Source organism: Anabrus simplex, chromosome 7 (assembly GCF_040414725.1).
Source record: "Anabrus simplex isolate iqAnaSimp1 chromosome 7, ASM4041472v1, whole genome shotgun sequence".
Lineage (NCBI taxonomy): Eukaryota > Metazoa > Arthropoda > Insecta > Orthoptera > Tettigoniidae > Anabrus > Anabrus simplex.
In genome coordinates this window covers 182,253,896-182,267,935 of record NC_090271.1, presented here as the reverse complement: position 1 = coordinate 182,267,935, position 14,040 = coordinate 182,253,896, and the positions used below count along the sequence as shown (strand labels likewise).

At 39.4% G+C, this 14,040-nt stretch overlaps 1 protein-coding gene across 3 annotated transcripts in view; it reads right to left on the bottom strand.

Annotated features, from left to right (window-relative positions):
* The window catches only part of mop (myopic), a 310,174-nt gene that overhangs the window by 106,598 nt on the left and 189,536 nt on the right, over positions 1-14,040 (bottom strand). For all 3 annotated transcript variants that reach the window (XM_067151489.2, XM_067151488.2, XM_067151487.2), the window contains exons 14-15: positions 12,755-12,898; positions 3,411-3,539 (exon numbers count right to left, since the gene is read on the bottom strand). In XM_067151489.2, coding sequence (XP_067007590.2) covers positions 3,411-3,539; positions 12,755-12,898 — 273 coding nt within the window. The remainder of the gene's footprint in view (positions 1-3,410; positions 3,540-12,754; positions 12,899-14,040) is intronic.

Sequence of the window (14,040 nt, the reverse complement as noted above, 5' to 3'; positions counted from 1 at the left end):
TCGTTCAGGTCTCTTGAAGGGATTGTTCGGGCTTTGCGGTCCTCCCAGTACTACTTCAGACGCTCCGATCTTCGTGCCCTTTCCTCAGTTGAAAATGTGCGTGTTGTTGGTTTGTTTTGTGTAAGGGTAAAGCGAAGGTTTGTATTCTTGAGTTTTGTATTCAATTTTATCTTATTTGTGGTGTCTTCTGTTGTAAGGCCTATTTCCTTCAGATCCTCTCTTACTTCTCTGGTCCATTTACATCCTGTTGTGGTATTTTTTGAGACGAGATTGTGTTGTACTAGTTGTTTCAGAAGTCTCGAATCCTGCATCCTCATGATATGTCCAAAGAATCCCAGTCTCCTCTTACGCATAGTATCTGTAATGGGTTCTAGCTCTTTGTACACGACTTTGTTAGGTATTAATCGCCACTGTCCATCTTTCTGGTATTTTTTGTTGATGCAGGTTCTTCCAATCCTCCTTTCAATTTTCTGAAGTATGTCAGTCTTTGATTGTTTATTCAGGTAAAAGAGTGTTTCTGCTGCATATGTAGCTTCCGGTTTTATAACTGTGTTGTAGTGTTTTATTTTTGTATTTATTGATAGACATTTCTTTTTGTAGATATCCCATGTTAATTTTTGTGCTTTAGCTAATCTATTTGTTCTTATTTGGATTGAGGTTTTTTCATTTAGGTTATGTGTTATTACTTCTCCAAGATATTTAAATTGAGTTACTATTTTGATTTTATTACCATTTATGGTGACTTCTTTTAGCTGTGTTGGTTTTTGGGGCATAATTTCTGTTTTTTCAAATGATATTTTCAGGCCAATTTTATTTGCAATGTTTTGAAGTTCTGATATCTGGGTTTTTGCTTCTTTTATGTCCACTGCTAGTAATGCTAAATCGTCAGCAAAACCCAGGCAATTTGTTTTGATTTTTCGGCCAATCTTTATTTTGGGGGGACATTTCCTAAACCGTCCCCTTATTACCATTTCTACAGCACAGTTAAATAATAGTGGTGAGAGCCCATCTCCCTGCCGTAGTCCAGTTTTAATTTCAAATGTCTGATGTTTCACCCCTAAACTTCACTTTTGATTTGGTGTTGGTGAGAGTCAAGAGTCAATTTGATCATGTTTATTAATTTGGCGTGTAGTCCAAGGTGTCTTAAAATTTTAAACAGAGATTCTCTATGGATGCAATCATAAGCTTTCTTGAAATCTACAAATGTTATCACCATATCTCTGTTTCTTCTCCTGTTATAGTCCATTATCAACTTCAGACTCATGATCTGATCAGGACAGCTCCTCCAGGGTCTGAAACCTCCTTGATATTCTCCTAGTTCTTTCTCAAGTTGTAAACTTATCCTATTAAGGATGATTATTGAAAATATTTTGTATGTTATGTCTAGGAGCAAGATTCCCCTGTAGTTATTAGGGTCAGTTTTGTCTCCTTTTTTGTGCAGTGGATGAATGAGGGCTGTTGTCCAGTGTTCTGGTAGTTCTTTAATCCAGATAGAGACAAGTTGCTGATGGAGGGCAACTTTTGTTGATGTTCCTGCATATTTCCAGATTTCTGCAAAGGTCTGATCTTCTCCTGGTGCTTTGTAGTTTTTTAATTTATTCAGAGCTTGGTAGACTTCCTTTGTTGTGGGGGGACTGATGTTCTCTGGTGATGTTTTTATCGGGGTGTTGGTGTCCAAATGAAGGAGTTCTGTAGGTTCCTCACAATTTAAAAGCTTGTTGAAATGTTTAGCCAGAATTTCTGCATTGTCTTTATTGTTATGGGCCAGCTTACCATCTTCATCCTTCATCAGTACGGTCGGGGGTTCATATTTTTGGAGCTGCTTTCTGAAGGTTTTGTAGTAGTCCCTTGATTGAGTTTTATTGAACTGTTCTTCAATTAACTGCAGGGTGTCCTTATGATGTTGTCTTTTTATTCTTAAGACTTAGGTAGTTTCTTTTCTCTGTTTTACTAGCTTTTGATAGGATATTTCTGTTTTTTGGGACTGATGTAATAGCCATGCCTGATGTCTTTTCTCCACTGTTTCATCACATTCACGGTTCCACCATTGGTGTTTTTTACGTGGTTTATCCTAATTCTCAGATAATTCTCTAGCCTGGTTCCCTTTCCTCTGCACACTTTCTCAACATGCTTAAAAATGGATTCCACCATGGCCAGAGCCTCAATCCTACCCACTTCATTAGATCCCTCCCCTTCTGGTTTCCCTGATCTTCCCTGATGTCCGCAGAACCTACTTCCTCCTCTATTTTCTCCCTCTTACGATCCTGTTCCAACTCCCTCTTCTTATCCTCTATTCTACGCTTCCCTTTCCTACCTCTACTCTTATCTTACCCCTCCTCTGGGACACTTCCCTATTTCTCATCTTCCTTGTGCTGTTCTACCTCCAGTGACTCATACTTTCCCAAACTCTACCTCTGACAGGAACCCTAGGCTCTCAACTTCCTTCCCCTTAAAACATTACCCAACCTGTCTTCCGTACCTTCTCCCCTCCCTTCCCCTTCTTCCTGTCTACCAACCGTACCTTGTGTTTGAGTGAGAGCTGCCTTCATTCCTGTCCTCCATGGAACTACTAATATCTCCCTCAAACTCTCACTCTCTTCCCTTATCCTCCTTAATGCCCAGTCATACTCCTTACACCTGCCTCCTTCAGCCATTCTTATATCTTCTTCACAAAAAATGAAGTAATATGAAAATATCAACTGAAATAAAACAGTGCATTCTGTGAACAAAATATATATATATATATATATATATATCAGAAGAAAGAAACAATGTATTATACAAGGGGATTTCACAACAATAATGCAATCAAGATACTAACTGATAAAATAACTACACTACAGTTTTACGTGGTAAAGCTATCTCCATACAGACCATGAACAGTCGCATATTAGAGATAAAAAGAAACAGAGATCCAGCATTCTTCTTGCATGGCAAAATAGACCAGAGGATCCTAAGAGGATCCAGTTCTTGATCTGTATTTTGTGGCCTGTATTCTATTAATGCTTGTACCTGGAAGGACTAATATGAAAACTGAAATGTAACTGAAGAAAATGTAAGTTCTAGTTAAAATAGTCCTGCTCAAGGTTTCTCCTAGGACTGATTTTTTAAAAAGACTGCTTGAGATTCTGATCCCATTTAATTTACTCACCACCACCATCACATTCAGCATCGTTTCATCTATTCTATGTAATACTGCACTAAATATGCTCAAAATACATTCTCAAAACTTTTCTAATGCCTTTGGTTCTATTTGTTTTTAAATATTAAACTGGTTTGACAGAGAAACAGTACATACTAGATGATGCTGAATGTTAAGTAAGAAACATATTGTACTCTGCCTTCATCTGGTGAGTGAAAATGCTAACAATTTACAGGGATAGGCTTTGATACTTCAATACATGACTTACCTCTGTATCACTAAGTAAACATACTACTACTTCCACCTGCTGCTCATACACCATAGTCCAAAAGTCTGCATAGGTAGAGGGAAGAGGAGCCTGCGTCATAATGAATGGCGGCGTCAGTGAAGTCAATTCCTATAATGGAACAGAAAATCTTTAATAATCTCAAAGTTCACATAAAAATATACAAAAGATACAAATTTAGCCTGAGAGGGGGGGGGAGTGAGTGAGTGAGTGAATGAGTGTGAGTGTGAGTGCATGCGTGCACGCACGTGTGTGAAAGCAGTCAATATGATTTCAAGGTACCCACAGAGCAACAAGAAGGGATTTTTCAATGATCTACACAGCATCTCTAATGTTTACAAAAGTATGACAATGTTCTAGTCATTTACTCTTTGAAATATAAATGCAGTAGAACCCAGTTTATCCAGATCCTATTAATCCAGATATCTGGTTAATCCAGCCTAATTATGAAGACATAATGATATACTGAGAAAACAATTCTTTAATTCTAACTCTTGGTTGTAATGCAACAATGATGCCAACATGCCAACATTCAACTGACAGATGATCATACTGCAGCTTGTTCTCCTAACAATAATGTTGAAAGTGATAGTAATTCTGATGATGGCACAGTTATGGAGTGAAAAGTTACCAGAACTTTAGCTGAACAGATGAACAGGTGGCAGGGATAGAATGAACGGTCAGGCAACAGAGCAAGCATGGTAAGCAGTAAGCGTACAGAACAAATGATGTTTATGAGTGGAATTATTGGTGGGCGCATGTTATTAGTGTTACTAGTACTGCAATCCTACTCTTCTTGAATGACATTTGTGTATTTGTCAGTATGGTAATGTGCAGAATTGGACAATAGACATTTTTAGTTGAGACATTTCTTCCGAAAAAGAAATCAACTGACAGAACCGTTCACAAAAATTTCCATGACGTATTCTACATAGGATTGTGAGCGACTGCATAAACACCTCGACAATGTTGTGAGATGGCCAGCAGACAATGGTATGATGGTAAATGGGGTTAAAAATCATGTTGTAAGTTTCACCAAGAGGAAATTTCCTCTAAGTTTTAATTACAGTGTTGACAGAGTGGAAATACCTCATGGGGATCACTGTAAGTATCTCAGTGTTAATATGAGGAAAGACCTTTATTTGAGTAATAATATTAATTGGATTGTAAATAAAGGGTACAGATCTCTGCGCATGATTATGAGGATGTATAGGGGTTGTAGTAAGGATGTGAAGGAGAGGGCATACAAGTCACTGGTGAGACCCCAATCAGAGTCTGGTTTCAGTGAATGGGACCCACACCGCAATTATTTGATATAACAACTGGAAAAGATCTAAAGGAAAGCAGCGTGATTTGTTCTGTATGATTTCCAAAGAAAGAGCATTGTTATGAAAATGTTGCAAATGGTGGGCTGGGAATAATTGGGAGTAAGGAGATGAGATGCTCGACTATGTGGTATGTTTCGAGCTGTCAATGGAGAAATGGTATGAAACGACATTAGAAGATGAATAAGCTTGAATGGAGCAAGGTAGGAAAGATCATAATGTGAAGAGAAAGTTGGAATTCAAGAAGACAAATAGAGAAAAATATTTATTTATAGGAAGAGGAATTAATTAGAATAATTTATCAAGGGAGATGTTTGATAAATTGCCAAATTCTCTATAATCATGTAAGTAAAGGGGCTGCCTGGCCGAGGCGGTAAAGGCGGGCTCGGTTCGCCCGGAAGGACGTGGGTTCGAATCCCCGTCAGGAAGTCGTAAAATTTCAGAAATGAGATTTCCACTTCCAGAGGTGCACGTGGCCCTGAGGTTCACTCAGCCCACACCAAAAATGAGTACCAGGTAAATTCCTGGGGGCAAAGGCGGCTGGGCGTAGAGCTAACCACTCTACACCATCACGTGCTGAGGTTAACAATGGTGGAAGCCTTTACCTTCCACTTCTAGAAGGACCTTCATGGCCTGTACGGAAGTGACTTTGCTTTGCTTTTTGCATGTAAGTAAAGAGTAGGCTAACAAGTGATAAGGAATCTGCCACCTGGACAAAAGCCCTTAATGCAGGCGAATGACTGATTTATTTATTTATTTTGCGGCACTGCAATGCCTTCGAGACAATACACAACAAAGTTATTCAGGAAATGGCGAGCAACAGTACCTGTTTTTTTTTTCCTAGTTGCTTTACGTCGCACCGACACAGATAGGTCTTATGGCGACGATGGGACAGGAAAGGGCTAGGAGTGGGAAGGAAGCAGCCGAGGCCTTAATTAAGGTACAGCCCCAGCATTTGCCTGGTGTGAAAATGGGAAACCACGGAAAACCATTTTCAGGGCTGCCAACAGTGGGGTTCGAACCTACTATCTCCCGAATACTGGATACTGGCCGCACTTAAGCGACTGCAGCTATCGAGCTCGGTGGTAGTACCTGTTTTAACAAAACTGAGAGGGTATTAACAGGGAAGCAGCTTGCAGATTTTCAAGCAGGAATAGGTATCAGCCCAGGGACATCTGAATACCGGTTGGTTCAGGAGTGTAGTATTTCACAAACATCATCATTACGGGGGCTTTTATCCTTCAAAATGTCAGTGATTTATCAATTAACACCACTGTACCCAGCTGAACACGTAAATTTCTGTCGGTGGATGCTGCAATCTGTCTGTGATGATACTGTCGATCCTTATCTTTTAATTATGGCAGACAAAGGTTATTTCCATTTATGTGGGTATGTGATTTCTGAGAAATCAAGTTACAGTATTGGGACATGGACAATTCTCATGTAGTGCATGAAATTTCTCTTTACAATCAAAAAGTCTGCTTGAGTCTGCCATTAACTCTTGCTTGATGATCACTGTATATTATAAATATTTGCATTTTTTTAAGAAACAGTCCGTCCGTCTGTCCATCGGAGTGTTATGCCTTTCAGCATTCAGTCCGCAAGCCTCTGAATTAACTACACATCTCCATAATGCTCTATTTCCAACTAGATTTATGGCCTTGCTTACACACCTTGTACAATTAAATCATTAAAAACAGAGTCTGATCATTGTCACTTTAGTATCCCTCTACTTCTCTTACCCACCATGGCCAAGTCCATTATATAATTAGACACGTTTCTATTTATACCAGTGATCTCTAATTCTTTTTGTCCAACTTTCTAGTTATTCAATCCACCTTTTCTACTCTCTTCTCTTTTGTAAAATTGTTCTTTCTCCATCCTTATGTCTAATATTTTCTGTGTCTAACTTCTTAACCTTCCTGCCATCACTTTTTAATTTCATTTATCATGATATATTTCCCCATTCTGATGCTGATGCTTGTTGTTTAAAGGGGCCTAACATCGAGGTCATCGACCCCTAATGGTATGAAATGTGACAAAATGAAATGGCAAATTAAAAACCCCAAAAACATCCACTGATCACAATTCAAAACGTGAGGCCAAAGAATGAATGGATGGATATGAATTTAAAACGATGAGTGGAACCGACCCACAGTGCCTCACATGCACAGAAGCAGACATAGAACAATAGTATTACTGACCAAGGGACTGCTTCTATAGCACAATACTGAATCTATGATACATGTAGTCGAAAGAGGTCCAAAATCAAAGTCAGCGCTCCCTCACAATGGTACTTATCGCTAGGAAAGTAGAACCGTGGTATTTGTCATGTTGCGGTACTAATCAAGAGTAGCGTAGACTCGCGGTATTCCACACATTATGATACTACTCACAGGTAATGAAATTCGCATATGTATTACAGACCTTCAGTGTTTCGCACATTGCGGCGCCATTTACAGGCAACGCAAACCTATGGTATTCGTCATATAAGTGTACTAACCACAGAGACTCGTACTATCCTGTGGTGTTCAGTGGGTACTAATAATAGGCAAGCCAGAATCATGGGTTCCGTACTTATAGAGTACTACTAATCACAGGTACTGTAAAAGCCATCGCGCTCTCGTTAGCTACTAATCACAAACCTATTTGGTACCAAACATACTGGTTACGCACAAGTAAAAGCCACCCATGGTGTTCCCTGCATGGTGGTACTAATCACAAGTAGTTTCACGGTTCTAATTTGATCATCCCTTGGTTGCCCCTTTCAGTCACCTCTTATGACAGGCAGGGGATACCATGGGTGAATTCTTCGTTTACGCCCCCCACCCACAGGGGGTTTTCCCCATTCTATCAGTCTCCAAGTCATGAAAGCCAACTGATATGACTCCGGATGTAGTCATGCTGATCATGTGAGCCTCCAATATCTGCAGGCCATCTAGCTGGGCAGATCAGGGCTCATAATGGGTTGAATGTGCAATGGTTTGTTTGCATGTTTACTTTACTAGTCTGACGACTTTGTTATTTTCTACTTAACTCACTGTACAAAAAACATTACTTCCATGAAAATATGGAGACAAATTATTTCATAATATTAAAAATACCTCAACCTCTCTCTATATTCTTGAAACTGATACTTAATTGAGATTTACTGGATTTCTTATCAATTTCACGCTCGGGTATTTGTCCATTCTGAGAAATTACACACTACGGTATTTATTTATTATTTTGGTATTACCAGTATGTAGGTATCTGGAAATTGATATGCAATATAATTTTCAGCCTATCTGGACCAAACTTCAGACTGGATTCTGTTACATTGTTATACTGAAACATTTACGAACCTTAAAAGACTGCCGTCTTTGTTGTTGAGAACAACCTGTTATTAGCTATTGTTAGCTATAATACAACCTGCCTTCCCTCCTTTTTCATGAGTCTCATGGTTTAGACTGTTTTCCAACACTGACTTCTCTTCAGAAATGATCCAATTTTTGCAGGATAGAGACTCACTTTGCAGGACTATGCGAAGAAGTAAGCGTAAGTGAAGAAAAGTGTGCTATGGTATGAGCTTATAAGACAGGTCATTGGTCAAACCAGCAGACTGGAACAAAATTATGGTTTTCTGAAATTGGTGTTTGCTCTGCTTTGAAGCAAAGACAGTGCAGTTTTGGATTTAAATATATTCTGAACAGTTTTACCTGTTCAATGTTTTGAAAGGACAGGTTTGAATTCAGATTAAATATTATTTTCCGAGTTCTATTAGTGTATAATTGCAGCATATTTCCGGAAATCCACTCACCGAGCAAGTTGGCTGTGAAGGTAGCATCACATAGCTGTGTGCTTGCATTCGGAAGATGGTGGATTCAAATCCCACAGTTCACAGCCCTGAAGATGGTTTTCTGTGGTTTCCCATTTTCACACCAGGAAAATGTTGGGGCTGTACCTTAAGGCTGTGGCTGCTACTTTCCTGATCCTAGGCCTATTCTATCTGCATCACTGAAAACCTTCAGTGTGTTAGTGCAATGTTAAACCAGTAAAAATAAATAAATTTCACAGAGGCTTGTAGACTGAATGCTGAAAGGCATAACAGTTTATAATGTATGTCTGTCTGTCGTTGAAATGGTACTCTCTATCACCATCTGGCTTACTACTGATCATTATACCACTAGGTTAACCAAGTTCCCAGAATAATTAATTTAGCTGAAATGAATGATTTAACGTAAGATAATTTTGCATTAGCTGTACAAATTCCATATTGTTGTCTTTGTGTGGAAGTGGCATGAGTCAGGCAAGTGTACTATGTGTTCTCTATCAGAAACGCTGTCCATATCATATCTCTCCAATCAAGAGCTGCAAGGAAATGATTTTGAGAATTGTGTTAACTTTCGTACATGATCATTAAGACAATACACACCAGATTTATCTTCTATCTTCTTTACCGATGAAGTAACATTCACAAATCATGGACAAGTAAACCTCCAAAACACACACTATTGGTCCATAAGCAATCCCCAGTGGCTTCAACAGGCGGAATGGTAACATTAAATTTTCTTCATACACTGCCAGGAAAAAACATGCAATATCCTCAAGGACTGTTCAGTGGCATCAGGGTATATTATTAATATCAGAAAACAATAAAATCCAAAAACAATTTTACAAAAGGTATTCCAGGGTTATAGTTTAAAATCATAACAAAGAGAATTCTTGTAAATTTAGTTTACAAAAAATGTTGTTAATGAATGTGAGAAACTGCACATAACAACATTGCCTCTTGAGTACATGATACAGTGATTTAGAAAGTTCGAGGTTACAACCATTCAGGTGGCATTGTGGAAGATACCTTCTCATTTCAAACCTGGACACTCAAAAATCAAATGATTCACTATCTGAACTGTTCCACAAAAGCATAAGTAGTCGTCTGTAATGTTGAGTTTAAATAATTCCAAATAAGATTTAAATTTTCCATGACCAGTTAAAAACTGAGTTAAAACTAAGTTTAGCACGAATGCTTTACACAATAATCGATTTTGAACTTCCGGAAAAAATTTCTCACGAACAGATCCTTTCAAATTACATGTCCATAAAATATTCCAGTAGCCTCCGTGGCTCAGGTGGCAGCGCACCGGCCACTCATCACTGGATTCCGTGGTTCAAATCCCGGTCAGTCCATATGAGATTTGTGCTGGACAAAGCGGGTCTCCGGGTACTCCGGTTTTCCCTGTCATCTCATTCCAGCAACACTCTCCAATATCATATTTTATCTGTCATTCATTAATCATTGCCCTAGAGGAGTGCGACAGGCTTCAGCAGCCAGCACAATTACTATCCTTGCCGCTGGACGGGGGCTTCATTCATTCCATTCCTGACCCAGTCAAATGACTGGAAACAGGCTGTGGATTTTCAAAATATTCCAGTGATGTAAAATATATTGCCTGATTTGTCTTTGAACATAGCATATTGAAGATTCATGGCATGCAATATCCGAAAGAAACGTAGCAGCTGATTTAGCTACTAAGTCTGCCTTTTCATTACCAGACCCAGCGTGACCTCTAATCCGAGATGTAAAGATGTGGAAACACTCCTGAGCTTTTGCTCTGGCATTGACTGCTATTGGATTTAAGTATAATATGTATAATATGTACATATGGAGGGATTGCTGTATTAGTGATTCATATATCACTGATGTCGGCAATGAGGTGGCGGTCAGGAGGCCTGTCCGTGTGCACTCTGTTTTGAGTCTGCAGGCAGTAACTGTGCTGAGGTCAGAGGTGAACAGTGTTTGCAACATTCATTCTAGGGTTACAACCATGCCCCACCGATGAGTACGTGCTCCTGTTGAACAAATTCAGCCAACTGAATGGGGTCGCATTGTGGGCCTGCGGAAAGCTGGACTGATGTATCGACTGATTGCTGTACATGTTGGGTACAATATATCAGTGGTTGCTGCTTTCAGCAGTGATCTGTGGAACATTCCCACACCCGTAGACCAGGACGCACGTCAAGATCGACGCACTGTGCGAGCGGCAGTGGCCTACCGAACATCATCCAGGAATTAAATCTGGTCACATGTTGCACCTGCTGTGTTACCAAGGACCATTTGGAACCGTCTGCTTGCAGCAGGATTACAATCACATGTGCCTCTGTCCAGGCTACCACTGACAGTGCCAAGCATGGCTACTCTGGTATCGTGAAAGAGCCGACTAGAGAGCGGAATGGTGCTCTCGTCTTCAGTGACGAGAGTAGGTTCTGTCTGTATGCAAGTGATGGACAAACAAGTGTACAGCGTAAACCTGGTGAGCAGCCTATTCCAGAGTGCATTTGCCCACGACACCCAGGTCCCTTCCTAGGATTCATGGTGTGGGAGGCCATCAGTTACAACTTGCGGTCACAGTTTGTGTGTCTGCAGGGTAACGTAACCAGTGCTCGCTACATTGCACAGGTTGTTGTCACCGTGCTACTGATATGTTTTCGACAGGTACGTGAAATGCTTCTCAGCAGGACAATGCATGTCTACATACAGTTGCTGCGACCCACCAAGAGACAAAGTCTCTCATAGTGCACTGGCACTGCCGGTGGCTCCAAGTAGCCTACGCAGTGGCCTCCACGGTATGTACTAGCTATGCATCTTGGTGGGTGTGCAATTTACCAACTTATGAGCCCAACTTAGCACACTGGGGCGAAACGCTGGCAACCATGAATGAGTTAGTTGGAACATTTATAATGTCCAATAAAGGACCATTTATATTGGTATTACAAGGAGAGGCCGGACCCTGCATCCAACCGATTTCAACGAGCTTTAATGTACCTGTTGAGGTAGATAATAAAGTTCACTGTAGATTGCTTACGTTTTTATTCGCATTTTATCCTCATATTTCCTCAAATAATAATTTATTTTGTACAAAAAAATACAGCTGCGATGAGATTCAAACTCACACTGTCAAGGTTGACAGACAAGCACGGTAATTACTCGGCCACTGCTTGGCTGACTGCAGTGTAACTCTCCAAGTACATATTCATTGCATTTGAATTGGGGATTAATCAATTTTTTGAAAATTGTTAGGTTGCGGACCTGACGTCCTAGTAAAATGTGTTTACCTTTTAGTGCTCTATCACCTCCACTTGGTCCAAAGCGGATCCTGTGTCATGACATTTACCCTCAATTTTTTCAAAAGCGTATTGACATAAATCCTTATACATGAGTTACTGTTGAGTATCCCCCCTCCCCTGCCCTAGGTACACTGAAGCTCATTGAAATCAGTTGGACACAGGGTCTGGCCTTTCCTTGTTAGCCTTATTTCACAGCTGGTTGGCTTTCCCGATTTAACCCATGTGGAGGGATGTTATCACTGTTGCCTGTTTTTGTGTCTAGATGAAGAGTGGTGTATTAAGACAAATGTCCAGTCCCTAAGCCAGATGAATTAACCATATGCAATTAACAACCATCACCACTCATATGGCCTCAGCTAATGTGCGGACAGTTTGATTTGATACCATCTGCTTGCATGTCAGATGGTAGAGAAACTGGAAATCTGTCAGGTAACGTATGCATGCATTTTAATTAATTTTGTCAGGTAAACACCAAATGTATCACCAGAGATCTTCTACATATGGCATGGGATGTTGAAAGGATTTTCTGCCATTCAAAAATACAACCCCCTCTGCCAGGTTTGAACTGGAGATTTTGGGATTCAGAAGCAGACAATCTACCAGTGATTCACAGAAGGAGCTTACAGTAAAGATAAATAATAATTATTACTACTACTACTACTACTACTACTACTACTACTACTACTACTACTACTACTACCACCACCACCACCACCACCACCATAAAATACATTAATATCTCCATATAGTATAAATTGATTACAATAAAACTTTGAGCACTGCACTACTATGAAAAGAACTTAACACAAATGATTCAATTTTTTAAAAACGCTCATAAAAATCACATCTGTTCAACAGATAAATTCTAGTATCAGAGATAACTTAGTCGATTACCTTCATAAATGATGCATTAATATAATCATCCTTTGTTGACGGAAGTTCTATACGAGAATGGTCATAGGGTAATATGTCTGGAAACCTGTTCTTCATTGGGTAACATCGAGCTACAGAAATGTTGTGTTTGTGAGCATCCTTTTCCTGAAAACAGATTTTAAAAAATTCACATTCTAAACATGAAAACATACACATTAAGCTTGGAATATCACAAGAATTACTTCCATTTTACTAACGTACATATTAGAACTAGTATAAGAAAAGAATAAACAAGTGAAATTTCATGTCATATATAGAAAGGTAGAAACATGAATATGAACACATAAGATAAACGACAGGAGAGTATCAAAAGAGGGAGCAATAAAGACAAAGATAACTGTACTAATTTAAGAATACCTCATAATACTTGGGTACTCTTCAGAAACCTAGCAAGAGCAGATTATGTCTGAAGATTACAAAGATGGAAGAGGGTAGAAATAGAAAGGAATGAAAAATAAGCCATTACAGTGATATTATAGCAGGCTGGCATGAAATATGGCCTGCAATGCTATTTATTTTGAACCATATGCCTGATTGAAACTTTTTAAAAAATAATTTGCTTTGTGTCGCACCGGTACAGATAAGTTTTATGGTAACTGTATCGGGCAGTACACCTCCACGCCGCGAATTCAAATATTGCGCCAGTTGAAACCTCTCTACAGGAGAAACTCTGAACTTTAAAATCTGTATTAAATTAAAGGTTTCTTGGAAGATGTCACTACTGTAAATTTTGAAGTGTTCTGAACTATGCCTATTTCGATTTGTGTTTGTTTGCTCTGTAGCAAGAAGTGTGGACATTCTCACCTAGATGTCACTACTTAAAAACTATAACCGTGCACCCAGGTGCGGAGTGGACGAACTGTTTTTGAAGAAATTTTGTATCTATAAGTTTGTTCTTTGTTAAATTTCTTTCTTTCATTTTTTGGGTTGGCAATAGTGATCTCTGTTTCCGCCAGTTTTAAATTTAGCCAATCCTAAATTTTCTAAATTTTCCACCAATCCTAGATTTCTTCTTCAGTTTTGACTTGTAATCTTTAGCTGACCAATAAAAGTTTGTGGGCGGGTTGTTATCATTCATGAACGGTCTCGAATGTTCCACGAGGGTATATAAACTGCTGATTTTCTGGTCTCGGGACCACTTCAGTAACATCTTTCTCAGTGTGTGAATATATATAGCAGGGGGCGGGAAGCACCTCTTTCTCCTAGCAGCAGTTCATCTACAAGATAATGACCTGTTAACATCTTAA